Consider the following 25,439-nt stretch of genomic DNA (forward strand, 5'->3'; position numbering starts at 1 on the left):
TCCCGTTTATTGAAGTATGGTTAGACATTTGCAGTACAACATCATGAAACTTACAGACATTAGCGTCACGTATACTGGCTTTTACCTACAAATTTTTCTTCATCAACAAAAGAGTTCAGACCGTACATATGTCGTACATGTGTTTGTTTTGATTTTCGTTTGATCTTGAAGTTTTCATTAGATATTTGAATATAAAACAGATAAACTAAATCATACTTTTACAGAAATTTCTGGAAAATAAATCATGATCATCATAAATCGTCCAAATTTCATGATCATCTAAATGTTGCACGTGTACGACTTGAGACGAGTTATTCATGTGTTAACATTTCTTGATTGGCTATCCCCAGATCTTTAACATGATTATCAAAATCGATTCCCGCAAATTATCACCCGTTTTTAGATTATGGTATTTCTCGAAGGTTCTTCACGTGTATCGGCGGCAAAGATTACTCGATTGGTAATATACGTATTATAAGCTTACGTATGTTGATACTCTAGTAAATTGGTAAATTCCTAATACAGTAAAACCTCTCTTTTGTGGACACCGGCGGAACAAAGAAATCCGTCCATAAAAGAGGGGTGACCGTTAATTTGGGATTTGAAATACATTCATTTATTATACGAGGAGGAATTATATTATTTGTTCGTAAAAAAGGCGGGTGTCCGTTAAGAGGGGTTTTACTGTATACGGTTGCCTTCTGCTTGGCGAATATTTTTTATTGCCAGATCTGATTTGGCGTTATTCGGTGGGGTTACAGGGGAACAATAGGAACACCCAATGACGTTTAAAAATGCACCAGAGAGAATGGTGTTGGTGACATACCGCTGTTTTGTCGTGGTCGAAAACTTTGCGATAAAAACAGGTATACAGTTATTGGAAAATCAGCCAATAAGTTCATTATATACTACGCATTCTCAAGAAATGTACCCTCTTAAAACGGCCACACGTAAACTGCAAGCTTGTTTAATATTTTAATATTTTTCAAACATGCTTAAGCGTCTGTGTGTATGAGAATTTTGCGCAAGCAGCTGTAGCTAGAAAAAATTTTGATGATGCTTGCTTGTTCAAACTGCACCTGCAGAAGCATGTGGGTAGTCTTCACGTTTCAGTGAGCTTCACTTTGTTTTCATTTGTTTTTATGTGTTATGATTATTTTCAGCAAGCATACTTGTACCACGTGGAAGCAAAAGAGAAATTGTGCATGAAATAGAAATCTGAATACTTGGCGAATGTTAGGTTTACCTTGACGATATTTGGCAAATATTTTTTAACCAGATCCTTCTTCCCTTTAGTCATGACCCTGAATGCAGAATTATGGATATGCAAGGAATATTCATTTTATGTATTATGTATGCAATATACATCTTATTGAGCACATTATAGAAATTACATTTAAATCAAAAATTTAATGCATACCATCCTCAAAACACCTTTGGAATCGTTATTGCAGCAACAGGAAATAGGGTAACACCCGCCTTCATTAAATGATAAGCAAACATTGAAATCATTGAATGTATATCATGCCAAGATGTATGAACAGTATGCACAGGTGTGCAGAGGAAAACTGTGTACGAAACACTGCAGGAGGTGGATACAGAGGGAGGTGATTGCTCCCCGTCCAGTGAAAATCTGTATCATTGGCATAGAGGGGAGGCAGGGTCATCTTAAGAGTATCATGGGCCCCCTGGCCAAATGATTTTTCTGAAGCTCTCACTGGCAAATATATATGCTCACTCTCAAAAATTTCAACTAGATCTAATTTTTGTAAGGTCCTTTTACAGTTGAGGCCCATGAGTTAATACAGCACTGGTGGGAGGGTGGAGGTGGATATATGTCCACCGCATTTGAGGAGTCTGTATCTGCTTATGACTGTAGGTAATTCTGAAATAACACTGGTTTATAGCATAGCTCCCAAACTTTTTGTTCCATCACCCCCTTCATCAGCAATTTGTTTCCTCTCATCGCCCCCCAACTGAAGTGCACTCATAGGATCCTATGTTAAGTCTGTAGCTTCTATCACCCCCCCCCCCCCCCACTGGACCATTCCATCACCCACTTTGGGAGACACTGGTTTATAGGAAGATATTTCTAGCAACTAGTGCCCTCTTAACGCATGGGCCCAGCCATGCAAAGCTCATGACATCACTGAAGTCACCCATTTCACCTATAGTCATTGGATATGCTGCATAAAAAGTTAAAGATTTTGCATATGTCGGACTGCTGTATCCAATGGTTACAGGTGAAATGGACAACTTCACTGACGTCAAATCTTCGCACTGAGGCTTTCTGCTATAGAAGGTGTTGGCATGGTTTGGGGTATCTGAAGAGTACCAGATCTGCATGCAGTTTTTGATAGCAAGCATGTAAATTGGTTGGCAGATATTTCTGGGGGTAAGTTATTTCTAAATAAGGGGCTCAGAAAAATCACTCTGCCAGGGAGGTCCTATAATGCTCTTAAGACGGCCCTGCTAGTAACACCAACTGTTTTCAACTTTTGTCATTCTTGGATATATAACTCAAATGCCAGCTTAAAAAAAGAAATCAATCAAGTCACACAATGAATAACTGAATAACAACAGGTTTATACCGTTTCATTTTTGGTAAGATTTTAAATAAGTTAATACAGTGGAATTCCAATATAAGGATACCCAAGGGACCAGAAAAATATATTGTTGTAAAGGAATCATAGTTCCTTTTGAATGATAATTAAGATAATTAATTCCTTTGTAATGATAATTATCATTATAGTTTGAATGTATGTGATGTGCTCCAGGACCAGAGTAATATTGTATGAGAGTATTGTTATATAGGATTTTCACAGTGTATTGCTGCACCAGCTGGTGGTGCGACAAATGTGAAATAATTTTCTCCCCACACAATCAAAACTGTTCATTTGGATTTTTTCTTCTTTCAGCTTCCGATGTCTGTCTAGCTCTGTGAAAATGAATGAGAGCAATGTGAGTTTCACGTTAATTTGACTTTGTAATCTGTATGAAAAAATTAATTACAGTAAAAGTAGACCCCGTCCCAATTATTTGCGTAGTTGACTGACTCGGGCCATAAATAATGAAATACACTGATAATTTGCAAAATTAGTTTAGAAAAAGTAAAATGAAATTAAATTTAAATTAAATTTCTTTAAATTTACACTGCAGTCGTCCCTCAGTATTCATGGGGTTACGTTCCGGGAGTGACAGGGAATAAGGAAAATCCAAGAATAAAACCGTAAGGATAAAACCATAAACCTTTGTTTTTCAGGCATCTCATTTGTACATAATCTGCTTTGTGTGAAAGAAGTAAAAGGCGGGGGGTGTTGAGGATAGGGTGTCTGTATAAAAAGTTAGTTTTTTTGTGCTTTAATAACTATACAAACTCCTAGCAATATGAATGACATATGTTTCTAATTACAAGTTATTTCTGTACTTTTTTAATTGGAAGTATGTCTCTAGGGTCAAACTAACCTTTGTCAATATTTACAATTTTTCTTCCAAGTTTTTCATTTTTAAAAAACATTCAAACAACAGTCTTGTAAAAACATTTTCAGAAGCATCAGAAAAACCTTTGGGAGATAGTTTTTAAAAGTTTATTTAACCCGTACAACTTATATTTTGTTTAGATATGAAAATTATTACTGCAACAATGTTTTCCAAAAAACTGATAAAAAGACCATGAACACGAAAACCCCAAATATGAAATCCATGAATGCGAGGGCAGGCTGTATGTAAGTTAACTTTTTTATGTTAAATGCACTGGTACAGGATGTCTGGAATTAAATTTGGCTTCTGCCGAGCTATCTACCCATCAAGAAGTGGGTAGAGATCTACCTGAAGTGAGACTGTCTTAATGAAGAGGAGGGTAGGGGGGGGGGAAAATTGAAAGGCAAAAAATATATATATAATAATTTCTTAAATTTATAACTGGAGGGTGTTTTAAATGCAATGTGTAGTACCACATATTTTTTTTTTCACACACATGACCAAACAGTTCAAACTTTATGGCAGGGTATCCAAACACATATCTAGCAGAACTGTTTCAATTCTTATTTTTTCACTAAAAAGTATGACGTTGATTTTACAAGTAATTATTTTTTGCTGGTAAAAGTTTTTTTACGAATACTGTACCACAAGCTATGCAGAGATTTTTGGTATTTAAAGGGACTTCAAAAATTATCCCCATATCTTCATGAAAACATTCCTAAAGCTTGTAAGATAGATATTAATGTTAAGAACATGCCAACTTTACTTGGACACCTTGTTTTTTCTGGTTTTTGCAATTTAAAAAGAGAAAAAAGTGAAATACTCTGAACCCTGCAGATATTCAACAAAGCATATAAATTGCTCCCAGATAATCAGGAGTCTACTGTATTTTCTGGGAAACCATAACTTGATTCTTTTACTTTTCTAATTCTACAGGGTGTTCTGTTAATGGACCGACGAACCCAGAGGGTTGTTAGTAGACATCAAGATGAACAAAAACTGCAATGGAACATGATGTCGCAAACCCATGTTGAGAGGGTGAAAATAATGAAAAACGCATGCAGGCTTTGCCGCACACTGGAACGACAACAACAACACACCTCATCGAATATTGCTGTTGGTACATCCTCTGTGCTAAGTGCCCATTGCCATCTGCTTGTAAATCAGATACATATCAGTGCATTTCTTGTTCGTGTAGTCAGCCATTACGATACTCATTAGAACAGACAACTAACTGCTACACATGCTTACTACCACAATAGCACTAATTTACGTTGTCCACAGTGCGTGATCCTACCCCAGTGCACTCGTTTCACAATGCTGCTGACGTCAGATATGGTGAATGAACCCAAGAACTCATTCAGCGATCAACTGACATCCACCTTTCATCTCCTCTGGACTCATACATTCTAGACTCATACATTACAGACTGCATACATTTTTCATGATTTTCACCCTCTCAACGTGATTTGCAACACCATGTTCCATTCCATATTTTATTCCTCGTGATGTCTACTAACAACCCTCTGAGTTTGTCGGTCCATTAACAGAACACCCTGACATATATATACAACTTAACATATATACACCCTGTATATATCTTATTTTCGTTGCAGATTAACATGAAGAAATACCCAGTAATGAGAATTCGAAACTTTGGCATAATAGCTCATATAGACCATGGTAAAAGTACCCTATCAGATCGTTTGATGGAGTTCACAGGTAATTTTATTCATAAACTTATTGTTTGAATTCAAAAAAAAATGATGTGAAATTTGAATTTTAATTGGTATGCAAATACTCATGTATTAGATATGGTTGTTTGAAATACAGTAAAACCTTGATATAACAATACTCTGAGAACCAGGAAAAAATATCATTGTAGAGGGGTTAACGCCAGTGTCATGTTAATGCATGGGCCCACTTGGAGGCCTTAAGTGCATAGAGGCCCCAAGAAAATGAGATCTGTGTGCAATTTTTGACAGCAAGTATGTAAATTGGTAACTACATATTTCTAAGGTAAGGAGTTTCAGAAAAATCACTTGGTCCAGGGGCCTAAGACGACCTATATATCATTATATCGACCCCCTATCATTATATCGACAGGTACCATTATATTATGTGGCTGCGAGAAATTTATGCTGTTGTTGGCATCTCTCCTGAATTGGCATTGTTAGTACCCCTTATAAAATGTATTTTAAGTATTTATTTGCCGCAAAAAAAATTATAATTGATTAGTTGACTGAAATTTAATTAGTTGTTACACCCTGTAAAATAGTTTACCGCATAACACTTGTGTGTAGTACACAGAAAGTAACCTCACCACAATTAATTAACATGTTTGGAGAGTAGATAGTGCAAAATACTGAGGTTATTAAACACCCTCAAAAGAACAAACGCTGGTGAGGAATTTAAAATATATTGAAGGTGATTTTTTGAGCAAAATATAAAATATGTCATTGTCACAGTTTCAAAAGGTATTTTGTATCCTAAAAAGTATCATTATAGTGGGGGGTTATCATAGCAAAGGATATTGCTGTATCTAGAGGAGTTAACATTAGACTGAAAGCAATTCTATACAAGATTTGAAAAAATACCATTGTAGAGGGGTTTATTGTTATAGCAAAGTTTCATTGTATTTTTTTTTCTTTTGTTAGGTACCATCTCGAAAGAAGAAAAGCATGAGCAAGTTCTTGATAGGTTGCAAGTCGAACGAGAAAGGGGAATCACTGTGAAAGCTCAGACAGTATCTTTGTTTTATGAGCACAAAGGCGAAACATATCTTTTAAATTTAATTGATACGCCAGTAAGTGATAATTTGTATTCAGAAGACATGTAACTATAGCAATTGAATAAACAATCAGTATGTCATAAAGCACAAGTGATAGCCTACTGGATAGATTTGGGAACATTTCAGATTATTACAGCAGAGCCCCCCTTTTAAAAACAGCATTTGAATATTCACGCTTTCTTATTAGAAATGCTGTTAAAAATTCAGCTAACATTTGTGCCTGGGTAAAGTCATTGGATGTATCATGCTTTCACTATATTAAACCTTTTTCTTTGTCTTTCGACATATTCAATATACTGGGGGAAATTGAGTTTTTTTCCTTTTGCTGGCAGGTGGAACTTTTTTTTGTGTGTTATGCATTTAGCTTACAGAGTGTTTGCTCCTATTATGAAGGTGGTAAAACTCCAGTTAGGAATTTTTTCTGCTCAAAACTCAAAAACTGCTTCACCCCTCCCCAATACAGGAACAAATATTTAGACATAATGCCCAGGTGTATATCAGGGTTTGACTAATCGAAAATTATTATTTTTTCCAATTTTTCTCCAGCAAAATTTTGATAGGCACTGCACATTCCTCCCTCCCCCGACAAAATTGATCCAAAACAGTATTTTTCACTTTTCCGGGATTTAGGGACCCCCCTTTCTTGGGGAGACAGGACAGACTGACATAATTTCCAATAAGTTTGTGCTGTTCCCAGGCTTCAATTCAGTTATCATGTATGAAAAAAATTAAGTGCCATTATCAATTTTGCCAGGGCAATCTGGCACCTAGGATTTGTCAAACCCTGCTTTCTACATGAGTAGCTCATACATACACAGTATAAGTAATACTAACAGTATCTGAAAAAAATATATTCAATGAAATTTGTAGCTTTTTTCATATTTGGGTCATTCTTACAAAATTGGACAAGAAATGAGAAAAAAAAGTAAAAAAAAAATGTCAACCAAAAAATCCAAAAAAATGTTTAGGGACACTTCTTTACCTGCTAATAAACTGAATATAGTCAGCAATGAAGTTTGTTGAAAATTGATGGTGAAAAAATTAATATAAATTTAACCATGTTGAGAGGCATTTTCCCTGTTTCAGCACTTGAATATTTATGCTTGACACTCGCAACATGTTCCATATATTTTGATTTTCAACTTGGACAAACATCGATATTCGGAATAGTTTTTTTTACCAGCTGCATTTCTTTTTATTTGTGTTTCCTCGCTCCTTTTTTCATCAATTATATGGGACAACCGATTTATAATTTGTCTCTGTTTTGCTAGAGCATGAGTTACATTCTCAAAACAAAGTCTTTGGATGGAAAATTACTTTGCAGTTTAATGTTGCAACAAAGAAATTTGGATTTTGTTTACTTCCCCCCCCCCCCCGTTAACTTTTGATCAAACCTTTCTTCTGGTGAAAAAATTAAAAATAACCTTTTTAGAAACTGGAATATAAACAGAAAGTGATGAAAAAAAAAAGAGTTCTGTGTCAAATACACACTCATTGCCATAAAAATTTGCGCACCAAGAAATAATTGTGGGATCGAAACGAAAGTTGGCCTGAAGGTACATGTCGGGCAGATATGCAAATGATTAGAAATGCAGCGTGATTGTGCATTGCGTAATGCCACTAGAGGGCATTGAACTTCGTTCTCTTTGGAGTATAAAACAGGTAAGCAGAGTTTGCTGGAGTGTATTTAATCGTTTGCAAAGGAAATGCTGAGGTAGACATGCCGTTACGCCGCCGTCGAAGACCATATGAGCAGTTGTCAGAGTTTGATAGACAAGAATCATCGGGATGATGGAAGCTGGGTGGTCAGCTCGGCAAGTAGCTCGTCAACTAGGCCGTTCTGATTTTACTGTGAGGAGGTGTTGGGACCAGTGGACAGAAGAGACGTCATTTACACTGCGACCAGGTTCAGGACGCCCTCGACAGACCAGTCGTCGAGAAGACCGTCACATCATCCGAAACGCACGCGTAGAGCCGACTACCTCATTGGCCGCTATCCAGACACAGGCAGCACTTTCACTACGGGCCCCTGTGTCTTCCCGAACCATCGCAAGGTTCCTGGCTGAAGGACATCTGGTATCGCGGCGCCCATTATGTGTGCTGCCAATGACACCCACCCACCAACACCTCCGTTTGGAGTGGTGTCGAGCACGACGGGATTGGACTGCAACGGAATGGAACCAGGTCGTCTTGAGCGACGAATCGAGATTCAACTTGAGCAGTGATGACAATCGTGTTGGTGTGTGGAGGCCCCGTGGTGAACGCTTCAATCCTGCCTTTGATTTACAGCGACACACCGCTCCCACAGCTGGTGTTATGGTATGGGGTGCTATTGCTTACGATACACGGTCACCCCTAATATTGATCCATGGCACAATGACAGCCCAGCGGTACGTCCATAACATCCTTCAGCCACATGTGTTGCCACTCATGGCAGGGCTCCCAGGAGCCATTTTTCAACAAGACAATGCTAGGCCACACACAGCAAGGATGTCACAAGACTGCCTCCGCCACATTACCACCCTTCCCTGGCCTGTTCTATCTCCAGATTTGTCACCAATCGAGCATATCTGGGATCATTTGGGACGGCAAGTTGGACACCCTACGAGGTTGGTCGAACTAGAGGCTCATTTACAGCAACTGTGGAACGAGATGTCTCAGGACATCATACAGAACTTGTATGCATCAATGCCCGCTCGTATCTCATCGTACATTCGCGCTAGGGGGGGGGGGTCCAACAGAGTACTAAAACTTCTGTTCATCTGTACTTTTTTCTGCAATAAATGATCCTTTTTCTTGGATTTTCTAATCACTTACTTATATCAACGTAGTACTTACATGTGTAAAATTTCGTTTCATTTTGACCACTTCTTCTGGGTGCGTAAATTTTTATGGCAATGAGTGTATTTAATGTAAACTGCTGGGGACACAATTTAGGCCAATTTCATGAGAATCACCCATGTATTACACTCTGTATTCCGTTTTTATATCTTTTAAAAATTATAATTTCCTTTTTTTTTAAAATTATCCTCATTAATAGGTTTTCTAATTGTGTTGCAGGGTCATGTTGATTTTAGTCACGAAGTAAATCGTTCATTAGCAGCCTGTCAAGGTGTCATACTACTCGTTGATGCAAATCAAGTATTATTTCATGCCTATTGACTTCTTTACACTTTGATAAGCTTTTTTTTTCTCTTTTTTTTTATTGGATAAGAATTTTCTACCTTATTCCATTTTTATTTCATAATACAGTGAAACCTCGCTTATATAATGATTAATCCCACTACAATGATATTTTTTCAAGTCTTGTTTTTGCCTCTCGATATAATTACAATCTCTTTATAACAATATTTTTTCTTGCTCCGCAGAGTAACGTTATGTCAAGGTTTCACTGTATCTATACATATCAAATACAGTCAAGTACATTTGTAACATATGCTCTAGATATAGCATATGGTTTTGTAATCCCAGATATTTAGCTCATTCACTTCTATATATTTTTACCTCTGTTATTACATGCCTGCTTGAAACATGCACTGTAGATATAACATACCAAAAACACTCTTGTAACCTAAAAAATAATTTGGATACAGCATACTATGCAAGCAAAAACCTGGAAAAATGAAGTAAAAAAAAGACTTATTTGTACAATATTCATTGTATTTGGGTGATATCTTGATGCATTCTTTCACAGAAAGCCTTGGAATTTCTTTAATAACAGAAAATTTAGTCGAAATACGGTGATACCTTGACTAACAAAGATGATTCACTCCAAAATCATGTTTGTTAGCCGAAACATAATTTCCCCATAGGTATAGAAAATCGTTTGACTCGTTCTATGTTCTGCCAAAAATTTAAAGACAAGTTTTTTTTAAATACCAAGGAACGCTATAAAAAAGATGACTAAAGGCTGATAAAACTGACTGATGGCTAAAATGAACAGCTTCAAAATTGGATACATAAGAATTTACAGGAAGAGGAGAGATATTTAAGGTCTGTTTATTGTGCACTAATGTATGCACATACACAAACAACACCAAATTTTCTTTACTAAAGCTGGTGTTGAAACAACTCAGTCAAATTCATAGGTGCCCCATCCATTTGTGATTTGGCCAGCTCATTCTGTGTCTGATATAAGCAGATAGAAAAGATAAGCTCCTAGAATGTCCAAACTGTTCAGTTTGATGCTAAGAGTCTTGCACTGAAAGAAAACACACTCTGAAAACAAACATCTTTTTTTTAAATGCATTTTATATTGGCAAAATCTTTCATTTTACATGAAATGGTACAAAAACTTTCAGAAAGAAGTGGAGTTACATCTGAAAAAATATTCAGAGGTGGACACAAGTTAATCAGATTGAAGTGAGAGTAATTTGGATGATGATTGGCATCAAAACTAAGTCGACGATGCAGCTGATTTATATTAGCACATGCATCCATATCAACGGAAGTATCATTCATTCGGCCAAATCCATATTCATTAGCCAAGGTAGAAAAATCATGAAAGAATATCACTGTAGTTACATTCACCACTGGTAGATGGCTCTGTAATGAATCAATCATGGATAGTCGACTGTCCCCCCTCCCCATAAAAGAGCCAGAAATAAGATGGAAAATAATGACTTTGTGCCTTAAAATAGGGACATTAACCCCCCCCCCCCCCCCATTTCTGTGAAAACTGCACATTGTTGATGCTCTTCAAATCATCAAAAATTTTTACTTTTTCTGATACTTTTTGATCACCCGATGGATGGCAGTGATAAACAAACACCTGTTGTGCTCGGGAAAAAAGTACAAATCTGAACTGTTTTAAAAGTATCAAATCTCTACTTGCTAAAAGACTATGCAAAAGCATGTTGATTGATAAGTGAAATTTTATGAACATTAATTGCCTTTTTCTAAATTAATTGTACAAATGCTGACAACTTTAGATAAGAACTATAGGCATATACTCAAATAATATCAATGAAATCAATTAAATTAAGCCAAAATTTATGCATGTTTGTATATCTTATATTCTAATAAATTTTCAAAATTCCTCAGAAGATTCCAAAAAAATATTTTCGTTCAGTATTAAATTTAATTATGTACTACATAAGCTTATTGCTATATAAGGTAATTTCAAAACCTCACTTATAACATACACTTCTCGAATCATCAAGGGGGGTATGTTATAAGTGAACTCAACTGTATTTTATGATCAAATGAGTAAGTAACTTTGTGTGAGATTTCATTATTATTATTTTTTTTATTTAATTTTTTTAGGGTGTACAAGCACAAACGGTTGCAAATTTCAACTTAGCATACAGCCACGAGTTGACTATAGTACCAGTACTCAATAAGATAGATTTGAAACATGCAAATCCTGAGGCTGTAGTTATGCAGATGAATTCATTGTTCGGTATAGATGATGATGAAATATTGAGAGTAATTTGTTTTTTATTTCTCTTTCGTATTTTCTATAACTTTTGGGTTTTGCTTTGAGAATGAATACAGAAACTAAAATAATGAATATAGGCATACATTGCACAAACTCTTTAAAAACTTCCGTTTGACAAATACAATCAAGAAGCAATTATATTTTTTTTTAATTCAATTGAACACAATTTGCTCTCCCTCGTGACTATCATTATATGATTGTATTATATGTTTCTCTACAAATGGAAAAATGTAGAGTGGGGGGAAAGACGGACTGTGTGGGTGCTGATACATTGCAGACACTCGGGGACGTACAAGTGTTGAGTTTGATTAGTGATGGTTTCCTTGTGATTTTCGAGCAGGGTTGCTTTAAAAAAAGAAAACAAATGTCATGATTAAAGCCCGAAATCAAAGCCTGTTGGGTGAAATGCCATAAATACCTATATTTGAACTTTTTCCATATAAATGCCTTTTTTGAACTTTCCTGCCATAAATGCCTATTTCAACATTGTTTTAAATTTGTTTGTGAATTTCAGAGGCCATATATTCTGTAGAACTTGGATATTTTTAGCATGGAAAACTTCAAAAGACTTTATCATTTTAAAATCTCCAAGTCTTAGAATTAATTATTATCAGAAAACCTCCTAAACCCTCCCAGCTCCATTTAAACGTGAATAGGTGCAAGTTCCTGAGAGATAGAAAATTTAGTGTTGTCATGCATTAACTTTGCTTTGGCTGGATGGTGTTAGACATGAATGTTTTTGTTTCAGATGAACTCAGTTATGTATGAGAGAAGCTGAGAAAAATTAGAAGTTTGTTTCTCCTTATAACATATTTTGCTCTTGCATTAGACAGCATTGTTTATGAATTGCTGATTGATCAATGTCCCAAGTGGTCATCAGTTGACATCTTGGCTCACACAGGTGTGCAGGAGTTGAGAGGGCTCTGGCTGTGAGGGGGTAGGCATATTGCATTTTGGCGCGAGCCCATTGTATTTTCTATTACATCACAATTGCACTGCAAAAAACCATGGCAAGCTATTTTAGGTATTTAGTAATAGATTAAATTGACAAGAGATACTCTCTTAGGGTCGTGTGACTCTGGGCCCTGCTTTTGAAGTATATGTCAGTGTATGTGAAAATACTAACGAAAAAAGAAGTTAAGTTTTGGCAAAATTGCTATTTAAGATAGAAAAATAATATAATTACAAAGAGCAGTGGCCACTGAAATCTGCACTGCTGTGTTTAGAACTGTGAGATATTTTCTAGATTCAATGTTAATGTGTGCATTTGGTACATTGAAAGGACCATTGTTATGAATTTGGGCAACCCAGAGCCAAAACACTTTTGAGACCTATGATTTCATATTAAAACATATGCACATAAAGAAGTTTTAAGAGGCAAAATTTGGCATCCAAAAAAGTGTGCATAATTACAGAATTTACAGAAATACTGAAAAACACCTTAATGAAAGAAATAATTTTAGAATTATTGAAAAAAAAATTTTATATTTGATAAAAATTTATAATTAATAAAAAAATAGCTACATAATTAATGAAAGAAATAATTGCAAATACTGAGCAGAACAACTAAGAGGAGTAATTTCAGAATTATTAAAAGTTCATGAAATGTATTCAAATTCATGAATAAGTCAAGAATTTGTGAAAGAAATTAAAAAACATAATTTAAATTGATGAAACTCTAAAATTAATGAAAAAATAATTTCAGAACTATCAGGACAAATTTCAGAATTAATAAAAGAAATAATTTTAAAAAATCTGAATCAGTCAAAGAAATTATTTCAAAATAAATGAAAATTCAAATTTAATGAAAGGAACAATTTCAGAGTGAATAAACGTGTTCCATAATTTGGAGAACCCTGTTTAATAGTGGGGAATACTCTAGTATTACTTGGTGACCCGCGGGGTTCATAGAAAGTTTTAATTTTCGACCTGCAATGTGTCTGAAAGTTTGAAGACTTGGAGCTTAAGATTTCATCAGTAGTTAAGGGGTTAATGTAGGTTTGACAAATCTCTGCTGGAATAGCTACCCAAAAATCATGAACTCTTCCCATCTGGTTGTTAGTGAGAGGTTTATGTTTCTGCAACTTTTTTTTTGACATCTTCAAAGTTAATTTCCAGGGTGTGATATGAATAAGGTACTTAAGATGCACTGCTATATGTAATATCATCCATCCTCATCGATAATTGATAAATTTCCGTTCATCTCTTTTAAGGTCTCTGCCAAGTTAGGAACAGGTATTGAAGAGCTTATAGATGCTGTTATAGAGAAGGTGCCACAGTATGTTTTTTTTTAAATGTGCAAATGGATTTAAAAACACCCTACAATTAAAACGCTTTGATGTCTGTAAAAATTATTTTAAACAAAAGTGAGCATGGCATATACCCCATGAGGAAATTCTAATGATGATGAAATGTTATATAATCTGTTTTCCTAGACCAACAGGAGATATCGACAAACCCTTTCGAGCTTTGATGTACGACTCGTGGTTTTCACCATATCGTGGGGTCATATGTATGGTGCTGATAGTTGACGGCTCTTTGAAAATTGGTGATGAAATTACATCATTGTCTATGAGTGATACTTATGAAGTTAAAGAACTAGGCATATTGTTTCCTGAGGAAACTCCTGTTTCTGAACTGTGAGTACATTACAGTGAGATCAATGATTTTTCTTATGGAACGACTATGAGATTCGAGCAGCATTTGTTCTCAGTCAGTGAGATTTATATGCTTGGTTGATTTGATATTAACACATTGTGTGTAAACTGATTTTTTAAGATAAAGCTCACTCATCACACTTGGCTATATATGAATATAAAAACACGAGTTAAGTCATGACTGGTGATCAATGTGTTAAAATAGTATTATTTGATGAGAGGTTTTGCATAACATCTTTCAATATGTATTGCACCATCATCATTAACTAACTGAGAATGCTTATATGATCACTTACCACATTTAAATGTTTGCCATCTGCAGTTTACATCTTATGACACGTTCACAATTTTCAAGTTCTTCCAATTTTTTTTATAGGTTTGCTGGTCAGACTGGTTATGTTATTGCAAACATAAGGAATGCCAAAGAAGCTAAGGTTGGTGATACTTGGTTCCTCAAGGGTGCAAAAGTCGATCCACTTCCCCAAGTTGATGCATCTAAGCCTATGGTAAAGCTTTCTTTATAGAATAATATAGACAAATCACAGTCTGAATTCTTCAAGATCAGATTTCTGAATCTAGAAACCTATCTAACACACATTTACTGTTTATTTCAGGTTTTTGCTGGAATCTACCCATCAGATCAGTCAAGGCTTCAAGATCTCAGAAAAGCAGTAGAAAAATTGACTTTGAATGATTCCAGTGTGACATTGTCCGTAGAAACAAGGTATTGAAATATGAAGGATACAGTTGATCACATTTAAAATGTCCCTGTTTACAATTTTGTCCTGCTTAGTACAACTTATTTTCAATGGTCTCAACCCTAAGAAATTTTCATTAAGATTTCCGGTTTAAAGCGTTTTCCTGCTTACATGTTTTTCTTCTATGATGGTTTTTTGGAAAATGTTATAAGCGGGATCCATTATATATGATAATTTTGAATACCATATTTCCCTGCATTAGCCGGCATGCCGGGAAACATCGAGGGAGACCAGCGAGGAATACCTATATTTTTTGGCATGCTGGGAAATTTGACACAAAATCTGGAAAATTCTTAAATATCTTCACCCTAGAACTCCACTGAATTGGCTGAATGCATAAACCTTGCTTGTCACGGCATGCCGGGAACGGATCAGACCTAAACATTAAAAAAGCTGGTTCCTTCGAGTCTTACCCCATGCCTCCTGATGCGGGGGAATACAGTATATGTGATACTGCTTACTTGCATAATTTTTTATCTAGACTCATTTATTTATCATTTTGTATTTATTCTTTGGATTGCTTTTATTAGTCCGGCTTTAGGTCAGGGATGGAGACTAGGGTTCTTGGGGCTTCTTCATATGGAAGTTTTTTGTCAGCGACTTGATCAAGAGTTTGATGCTCAAGTTGTTGTCACTGCACCAGGAGTACCTTACAAAGGTTGTGCCTGATTCTCTCTGCTCATAATACTCGGAATATTTTTGTTTATTTTTGCCTAATCATAGAAGTTTTGAATAATACTTTCAACTTCCACAATTTGTCATAAAGTTTTCTGTATATATTTTATTTTAAAGTTTTGTTATATATTTGTTATTGTTATAGTGAAGATCAAAGGTGATAAAAATATAAAGATCCATGGTGGAGAAGAAATTATCATAACAAATCCTTTGAAAGTTAGATTCAGTTTCATATTATTTGATTCACATTACAAAACACATATATTTTATGCACCTTATTCAAGTAAAAATTACATAAAAATTTTACATGCAAAATAATTTTATAAAAAAAGAAAACTAATTTTCGGTTGCGGTATTTTTATGTCAGAACATTCTATTAAAATGTTCCACTTTGTTCATATGTTTTTCAGTTTCCAGATTCTTCCATTATTGTGCAGTCATTTGAACCAATGGTACTAGGCACCATAATAATACCAAATGAGTATTACAGCAATGTATTAAAGATGTGCATGGTGAGTAATAATCATGTTTCTGGCCATAATGAATTTTCTTGATGTGCAGGTAATCTATGAAAATCCTGTTCTTATCCGTGTAGAGAGAGAGAGGGGAAAAAAATTGAACTCACTTTTATGAAAGCATTTTTTAATGTATTTACAGTCGATGCTCGTTTTTACAAACTTGTACGATACAGGGTGGTCTCTTGAGTTAACGAGTAATCCAAGTAATGAGCAAAATAATATTTGGTGAAAATGCAAAAAAATGTAGCAGTTAGATAGTCTTAATAATAATTGAATGTATTATGTGGGCAAATTTTTTTTATTAATTTTAATTTTTGTATGTGTACTAGAGCCGTCGAGGTGCTCAGAAGAATTGCCAAAATGTAGATGATCACACAATGATGATGGTGTTCAAATTTCCTTTGAATGAGGTCATTGTAGATTTCTTTGATGAACTGAAGTCGATTACGTCTGGTTTTGGAAGGTGTAGTAAGACTTATTATATCCTGAAAACTAGTGATCTATAAAACAGGATCAGATTTAGAATGGTACCTTTTATGTCTAACAGACCTAGTTCATATAAATATCATTAAGCATAGATTTTTTAGGTACCATTCTAGGGTTAAACACATTTCTCTGTCGCCATCATTAATAATGTCCACAATGCTGGGTCAAAATAAGGTGAACAAACATAGTTGGTCAGCTAGGCCAAGAATGTATTTTTATTACCTCCCTCATAATATTGAATTATAGAAGTGACGAAAATGAGGTAAATAGAGTGAAAACTCTGTGTCTAAAATGCCAGAATTGCCTGCTCCCCTCTTTAGTTTCAGCCCAGCATCTCCATCCAGCATTGACCTTTCTCCTTCAATCTCTTTCTTGCATCTTCCATTTTTAGTCATCATGGTTCCCAAGTACCAAAAATATTTTAATTTGTTTGACTGCAATTACATCAATGTATGACCTGTTAGCACACTAGCAAACTTGCTGCCTTTGCAACAGAGAGTAACAGACTTCTCTCACAACATTTGAATTGCACTCATAAGATCATTCATTACTCATTTAGTCTTTAGAAGTTGGATGGCAGCACCTGAACATGCAGATGCATGAAACTTACATAAATGCACACTTAGGTTCTGCAATAATTAATATTCCAACAAATGAATCTCTTTGGAGGTAAAATTATAGTAAATTGCCTCGGAGGCAATAGACCAGAAAGTGTACAGTTAGCACGATAAAATAAGCCAACTCTAATATCTGACCCACAGACTAAAAAGGTTGTGCACCCGTGGTATGGGTGAAATACAAAGATATGGTGTCATGTATGTTTTTAAAATGAATTTCAATTATTTTTTTCAGCTTCGACTATGAAGAATTAGGATATGAACCCAGTGAGCTTACAAAGGTGCGATATTTATGAAAAACTTTTTAGTACATAACACAATTCTACATTTAGTATTTTATTATATTCATAATTGCTCATGCAGTCGCCAATTATATAGGGTAAATGAGAAGTCCTGGACACACATTTTGAAAATTGATAACTAATCAGCCAATTGACATAAGGTGGTGTGGTTTGTACTGAAATATTTATCATGGCTTAAGTTTTTTTTGGTTTTTTTGGTAATTTAAAAAAAGTTTGAACTTTAAATAAATTTAAAAAAACTTTGCTCACAGGTGGCACTTAAGACAAAAAACTTGACATAAAATGCAACACAAACAGTACATAATTAATGCTTATAACAATTTGTGTAAGGGGTCATTCAAGTATTATGTCAGCATCGAGGGGGGGGGGGTTTGGACTTGCTGACTTTTGATGACAGGGGGGGGGGGTTGAAGATTGCTTACATCACCAACCACCCTTTTTTGAAGATGTGAAATATTATAAGCTGCTGACGAAATTTTGCTGGGGGGGGGGGGGGTCAAAAATGGCTGAAAATCTGCTTACGTAATACTTGATACTTGAATGGCCCCTAACATAAAATTATCACATTTTGATATGAGCGCCCTCTCTTTAGCTTGAGCTACATCTAAACGGGTGAAAGGGTGCTCACGTTGAAATAGGGTAGTTTTATGTAACGCAAATTGTCATAAAATCAATTATGCACCATACGTGTTGCATTTTATGCATTATGTTGAGTTTTTTGTTTCATAGTGGCACCTGTGAGTGAAATTTGAACATTTTTTCTAAATCTATCAAAAAAATAGATAAAAAATGCCAGGCCACGATAAGTATTTTAGTGCGAACCACACCTTTTTATGTCAACTGGTTGATTTGTGATTAACTTTTAAAATGTGTCCAGGACTTCTCGTCCACTTTGCATTTCATGCCTTAAATTGGACAGCCACTTAGCATTAATTTTGTCAGATCCAAAATTATTCAATAGCAAATTGCTCTCATCTTTTTAAAAAGAGTCATAAAGTAATGATTGTTACATCAAATTACAACATTTACATTGAATGTTATAAAGTTAAACTTTTTGATAGATCAGTTTTTTTTACTGTTTAAGTTTCATAATCCAGTCAATTTTGGAACAGATGCTTCCAAAGTTTCTGAATCTATAAGCATATCTACTTTGTCACACACCAACTCCAGGCATATCGCTATATTGTAAGCATATCTGGAAAAGTTTTACCTGTGTTTTCATGCAATAAAGAATTAGACTTTCATTAATGCCCCTTCCATACAGGGCTGTCACAGGAATATCATATCCTGTTGATATGAAAGTTTTCTATATCTTTTTGACACATAAAATGAGAATTTCTATATTGAAATTTACATTTTAGCAAAATATACTTCTTATCTCATACAAATACAAGGCCACAACAGGAGGGACTGCCACGAAGCTCGGCTGGAAGAGATCTCAGCAATGGGATAAGTCCAGTGGCAAAGTTCTGGTGTTCAGGCCACAACAGGAAATATGCCCATCATAAAATAATATGGATGTCATATATCTCTAAAATACAGCAAACCAATTAAAAGTGCAATTATAAAAACTTAAAAGTATATATACATGATAAAATATAATACACTGCCCATTAAAAATATTTATGGCCATCTTATCTGAGAATGGATAGCTTTTCTCGATTTACCCCAATACGTTTATTTTATTTCTTTTTAATTTAAAACTCACTGCTCCCTGGGGTAAGCTATTCCACTTTGTTATTTACAACCCTATTAGAGAAAAAATCCCTGCATCACCACAACCTAAAATTGTCCCTTACCATTCAATACTACTTTGCCAAACACCAACTCTGGCCATATCGCTGTATTGCAGTTTACTGCCATTATTGAGTTGGGTTGAAAATGAAAGCACCATCCATTGGTGGTCGCCTCAAGCTCGTTAGGAAAATATCCTATCTATATTCTCTTCTGGGTTTGAACCTAGGATCATGACAGCAATCTTCACATTGGTAGACAAGCATCTTACCACCACGCCACTCGGACATTACTTTCATACTGGTCGCCAATCGTTACTGGTGGCTCTTGTTGAGGGGTTGCCTTTTTACTTGATTGAATGGCTTCTGAAAATCAAGGTAAACAACATCAACATTTTTGTCCTTACTCAAAGCCTCAGTCACTTTATCATAGAAGCAAAGGAGATTGGTTGAACATGACTTCTCCTTCCTGAACCCTTGCTGATTTTCTGACAATACATTATTTGACATGAATGTCGCTCTCCACTTGTTAATACAAGATATACGGAAGACTGGATGTTGTGAAGATATTTATTATTTCAGATGTTTATTTTTTAAGGAAGGAAAAAACTCATCTCTGCCTCCACCGGGAGTCGAACCCGGGTCCCTCGATTGCCGGACGAGTGCTCTGACCACTAAGCTACAGAGGAGATAGAGATTTTCCTTCGCTAGAGCGTATATATGCCGAACGGAACCGTGCAATGGACGGTGAAACCGATCAGCTAATAGCTCATTGACGACGAGCCACCAGAGGGCTATATATATGACATGAATGTCGCTCTCCACTTGTTAATACAAGATATACGGAAGACTGGATGTTGTGAAGATATTTATTATTTCAGATGTTTATTTTTTAAGGAAGGAAAAAACTCATCTCTGCCTCCACCGGGAGTGGAGGCAGAGATGAGTTTTTTCCTTCCTTAAAAAATAAACATCTGAAGAGAGGAAAAAACTCATCTCTGCCTCCACCGGGAGTGGAGGCAGAGATGAGTTTTTTCCTTCCTTAAAAAATAAACATCTGAAATAATAAATATCTTCACAACATCCAGTCTTCCGTATATCTTGTATTAACAAGTGGAGAGCGACATTCATGTCATATATATAGCCCTCTGGTGGCTCGTCGTCAATGAGCTATTAGCTGATCGGTTTCACCGTCCATTGCACGGTTCCGTTCGGCATATATACGCTCTAGCGAAGGAAAATCTCTATCTCCTCTGTAGCTTAGTGGTCAGAGCACTCGTCCGGCAATCGAGGGACCCGGGTTCGACTCCCGGTGGAGGCAAAGATGAGTTTTTTCCTTCCTTAAAAAATAAACATCTGAAATAATAAATATCTTCACAACATCCAGTCTTCCGTATATCTTGAATACATTATTCCTGTTTATCCACTTCACCAAATGCTTTTGATAATAATTTCCAAAGTTTTCGAGAGGGAGCACATCAAGCTCACTGGACGATAATTAGACACGGCTTCTCTACTACCCTTTTTAAATATCCGAACCACATTAACAAGCTTCCCATCAGTTGACACGATACCCCTCAGCATTGCTACTTCTGCAAATCTGTGCAACTGGCCCCAACAATTGATTAGTACATCCCCTAAGGGCCCTTGGATAAATATCATCTGGTCCTGGTACTTTGCTTGCACATACATTCTTTAGAAGATTTAGGACCTCCACATCTTCCACTTGAATATCGTTGAGGATTTCATTGCCCCCCCCCCCACCTGTACCTTGAATATAATTTTCACTATTAAAAACAGACGTGAAAAAAATCATTGAATGCAGTACACATGCTTGCATTACTCTCTGCCCTAAACCCTTCTAATGAGATGGGGGCCAACTGTCCCCCTTACATCCACTATTTACATATCAGAAAAATGATTTTGTGTCAGTCTGCCTACCTAGATCCAACTTCCTTTTTACTATCCCTTACTTCAGCGCCCTTTTTTAATCAGTAAACAATGACAGGTCACATCGTCCACACTCTCTGAATGCTCTTTTCTTTTCCAGATAAAGATTACACATGCTATTCATGAACTACACAGAGGGGGCACGATATACAAATGCACTATTTACAAACAAGGGTATGATGTCGTACAAAATAGAGGACAGTTTCATACTAAATTCTTCTAAATATTTATAGGTGGAAATGCTATTGAATGGCAAGATAGTCGAAGAACTCTCTATCATCTGTCACATAGCACAAGCGCAGAAACTTGGCAGAGCAATGTGTCTACGCCTAAGGGAAACTATCAATCCTCACCAGTTTCAAATTGCAATTCAAGCTTCTGTCAATGGAAAGGTTGTAGCGAGAGAGAATATAAAAGCTATGAAGAAAGATGTCACAGCAAAACTGGCAAGTATATTACATTAGTTCATTTTGATGAGTACTTCAGAAAAAATAATTTAAAAAAATGTTGATACGTTCGAATATGAGTCAAGGCTGGAAAAATCTATAGTCAGAGTCATCAGGATATTAAAAAATCAGATTTTTGAAGTTTAAATTAACTGACTTTTAAAAGAAATATTGTTAATCATTAAGAATGTATATTTTTCACCTAATCTCTCAAATTCAGCAATAATGAATAATAATCTAACAAACAACAAGAAATGAACAATAAGTAAACTACAAGCGAGAAATATGAACCCAAAAAATCTGTCTTTATGTAACATGGAAGGTCATTGAGCCCGAATTAACTTCATGGGTTAACCTTTCTCTTGTAGAGGAAAGTGCTTTTATTCATGAGGCCCCATCCCCACTTTGGAAAGTAAATGCATGTGGTGGTGACTCATTATCACATGGTGCAGGGCTCTCTCAATTCACTGTGTACAACCAAAGGGTCCTTCAGCATCAACTATTGTAATACATTGCAAATATTTAGTACATTCGTATACCTGCAAGTTTAGTTTCTCATATTTTTCTGCAATTTTTTCCATGCATGAAATCTAGAAATAGAACAGCTATCTTTCTGAACTCCATCTAGAGATTAGGTTGAAGTCTATATATTTAGCAGATCTTCTATATATTCCTTTTAATCAACAACTTTATCAATAACATGCATATCATACCAGGTTACTTCTACTTCAATATCATTCAACTTGAATAAAAGAAAAATGAAATTTAAATTTTGTGATTTAAATCAGTGATTAAAAAAATCAAGTGATTTAGATCATGATTTAAATTTGTGAACCCCTGAGAGGCATGTAAACATTCTGGGTGTGGATTTTTTACAACCACATGCCTGATGCAGGAATATAAAATACCTATTCTGAGACGTATTACTTTATATTACATACAAGAAGGGTATGTAAATTTTTGGAGAATTTTCCAGCCCTGGTATGAGTCAATATCCAATTAAATGAAGCAAGATTTTAAAAATGTTCAACTAAGACTGTGGCGTCTGAATGCATATGTGTGTGTGGCGCTTCACTTTTTTTTCTTCCAAGCTATACAGGTACAGGTGTCCTTTGCTTTATGTGGTTAATCGGTTCCACCAAATAATCATGTGTAACAGTTTCTTCAGAAACATAAAAAAAATTAACTCAATATCAGCTGCAAAATAAATCTTTGTGAATGAGTCAGTTTAAATAAAATAGTCAAGATTCAGCTGTTAAGCAGCATTTTCTGTCTCTATGAAAATTGATGTTGCAAGCCAGAGAATTTTTGATATCCCTTGCATACAAATATGACAACTCCAGTCTCATTCCTAGTTTTTTTAAAATTAATATTTTGATGGCATTGTCAATGTATTTCCAAAAAATGTTCATCAGTGAGCTCTGATGACCAGGACTCGATTGTTTCATGCATATTTGTCCCATCTACATTCTCAAATCAACAGACTTTGTGATTTCAACTATAACCATATCTTCATAATTTCTAAGCTAATTTTCAGAATTAAAATCAAACTTCATGCAAAATTTTGCAGGTTGCAATTTCTTATACCGAAATCAAAAAAAGTAGAAACGTGTAAAGTGAGATCATGTAAAGCAATGGATGTCTAATAACAGGGTGTTTCACCAAAAGAGATAAATTTTCATAGAATTTACTACTGAAATAGGAAATCAACAAAGAGTGGCATTGTTTTGAAATAGGTTTACCCACCAAAAATAATTATTGGGAAAAATAAAATGGTTATACTGCCTCAGATAAAAGAAAAAATTGTGTAAAATTGATAAAATTTGCGTTTCTCTCTATTGGGCCTTTAAAGGAGTTGACTCCTCCACAATTGAATAAAAATTTGCTGAGATATCTGCAATTGAAATACCTAAAAAATTCAAAAAATAAGATTTAAATAAGTCTAAAAAATTCTAGGATGTGGAAAAAATTAATAACAATATCAACCACTGATATCTCAGCAAACTTTCATTCAGTTATTAATAAACTTATTTCATTACAATAGAAAGAGATGTAAATTTTTTGCCAGTTGATTTTTTTCATTGCAGGGGGCATATAAAATGTAAATTTTTGTGTTTTCTCCAATAATTATCATCACTGAACAATTCTGCACTCTTCCCTGATTACTTTTCATATTTTACTTGGCCTTTTAAAATGAACTTTGGAATATATGTTCGTTTTTAATACTTGCACTTGAAATACACTGTACATACAAAAGGAGACTTTTGGTTGAAAAGCCCTTTTGCACTCAATGTTGTTACAAAAAGTGAAGCCAATCACAATCCAGCTGTTTGTGTATGCAGAAGAGCTGAGAAAAATTTACCAGAACCATTTCAAAATGTCTTACCCAAGAACTAAACCATTTTTCAATTAGTTTTAACACCCAGAACATTTTTTTATGAGATTTTTATCAGGCCTGTAAATTGTTGAAAGAAATTTGTTGCAAAAATCTAAAACCAAATTTAAATTGATGCACAATTTGCTTTAAGTTCAAGAAATAGTTAAAAGTTTCAAGATTAATTTACTAATTTCCACTCAATTTTTTTTTCTGACAGCTCTAAGTACTTACATCAATACTAAATGATGACTTAAGTCATCCCAAACATCTCATAATTCATATATGAATTTTTTCTTGCATTTACAGTATGGCGGTGATGTCACTCGTCGCATGAAATTAATCCAAAGACAAGGAGAAGGGAAGAAAAGAATGCGCATGATTGGAAATGTAAATGTACCAAGAGATGCTTTTATGAAGATTCTAAAAAGGTGATTGTGGTGATTGCCTAGCACAGACATCAAAAAGGGCGGCTTCTCTTTAAATTTTCAGATCTGTGATATTATGGTGGAAATAAGTAAAGTTATGATTCCTAAATTTTCTAGCTCATGGCACCACTGCTCAATCTCAAGGCATTTTAACGGCACCAAAAGTGGCACACCTCTGCCTTTTCCAGACAATGCAACATTTCTCTAGTTATTCTGACATACTCTTTTAAATGCCAGTTTTTTTATTTTCTGAGTAAAAAAAACCTATAGCCATGCTATGAAAAAAAAAATATTCAACCTTGCAATATTACAGAGGTGAGTAATTAGTGCAGTCAGTGTAACCAACATTTTTTAAAGTCAACAAACAATATTCTGGTTTTCAATGTTAATATCTGGTTGGCATCATTTTGGTTTAAGAAATCATCAGAAACATTTATCTCGATATTACATCTTTCTTTCAAATCGCGCACAACTCAGATCTATCGCCATGGGCAATTTACTACAGAGTAAGTTGTGCCGGAAGTGTGTATGTATTTAACAGTTTCAGTGCTGTCATCTATACTTTAGAAGTGAAGAGTAATGATGAATATTTGTACTGTTTGTAGGCCTGCTGCTATCTATTGCAAACTTTTTAAGGAGAGATCGTCTTGTGTTCACCCCTCAAAGTTGGGAACTTCAGCTGACCACCACTGTAACGACGGTGGGGCGATATATCTGTCACTTTTAATCTAGAAGGTAAATGACAACACAAATGATATACTGTATAACCTGCAGTGCTGTCAAA

General features: G+C 35.2%; 1 protein-coding gene across 2 annotated transcripts; it reads left to right on the forward strand.

Annotated features, from left to right (window-relative positions):
- Window positions 1-119: 119 nt before the first annotated feature.
- On the forward strand, window positions 120-24,771 carry waw (Translation factor waclaw). 2 transcript variants are annotated; one of them, XM_089250208.1, is made up of 17 exons: window positions 120-460; window positions 2,919-2,961; window positions 5,097-5,202; window positions 6,138-6,286; window positions 9,332-9,412; window positions 11,537-11,698; window positions 13,925-13,989; window positions 14,147-14,350; window positions 14,745-14,874; window positions 14,983-15,092; window positions 15,657-15,784; window positions 15,947-16,017; window positions 16,212-16,313; window positions 16,649-16,782; window positions 17,658-17,703; window positions 21,641-21,853; window positions 24,537-24,771. In XM_089250208.1, the coding sequence occupies exons 1-17, from the start codon at window positions 360-362 to the stop codon at window positions 24,660-24,662; spliced, it is 1,971 nt and encodes a 656-aa protein (XP_089106334.1). In that variant the 5' UTR covers window positions 120-359; the 3' UTR covers window positions 24,663-24,771. The 2 variants fall into 2 exon arrangements, with proteins under 2 accessions (XP_089106334.1, XP_089106335.1); XM_089250209.1 differs by lacking the exons at window positions 16,649-16,782; window positions 24,537-24,771 and having other exon boundaries at window positions 239-460; window positions 21,641-21,765.
- The last annotated feature ends 668 nt before the right edge of the window (window positions 24,772-25,439 follow it).

The sequence above is a fragment of the Pholcus phalangioides genome, unplaced genomic scaffold (assembly GCF_987345545.1).
Source record: "Pholcus phalangioides strain wild (caught in Gottingen) unplaced genomic scaffold, Ppha-v1.0 ptg000022l_1, whole genome shotgun sequence".
NCBI lineage: Eukaryota > Metazoa > Arthropoda > Arachnida > Araneae > Pholcidae > Pholcus > Pholcus phalangioides.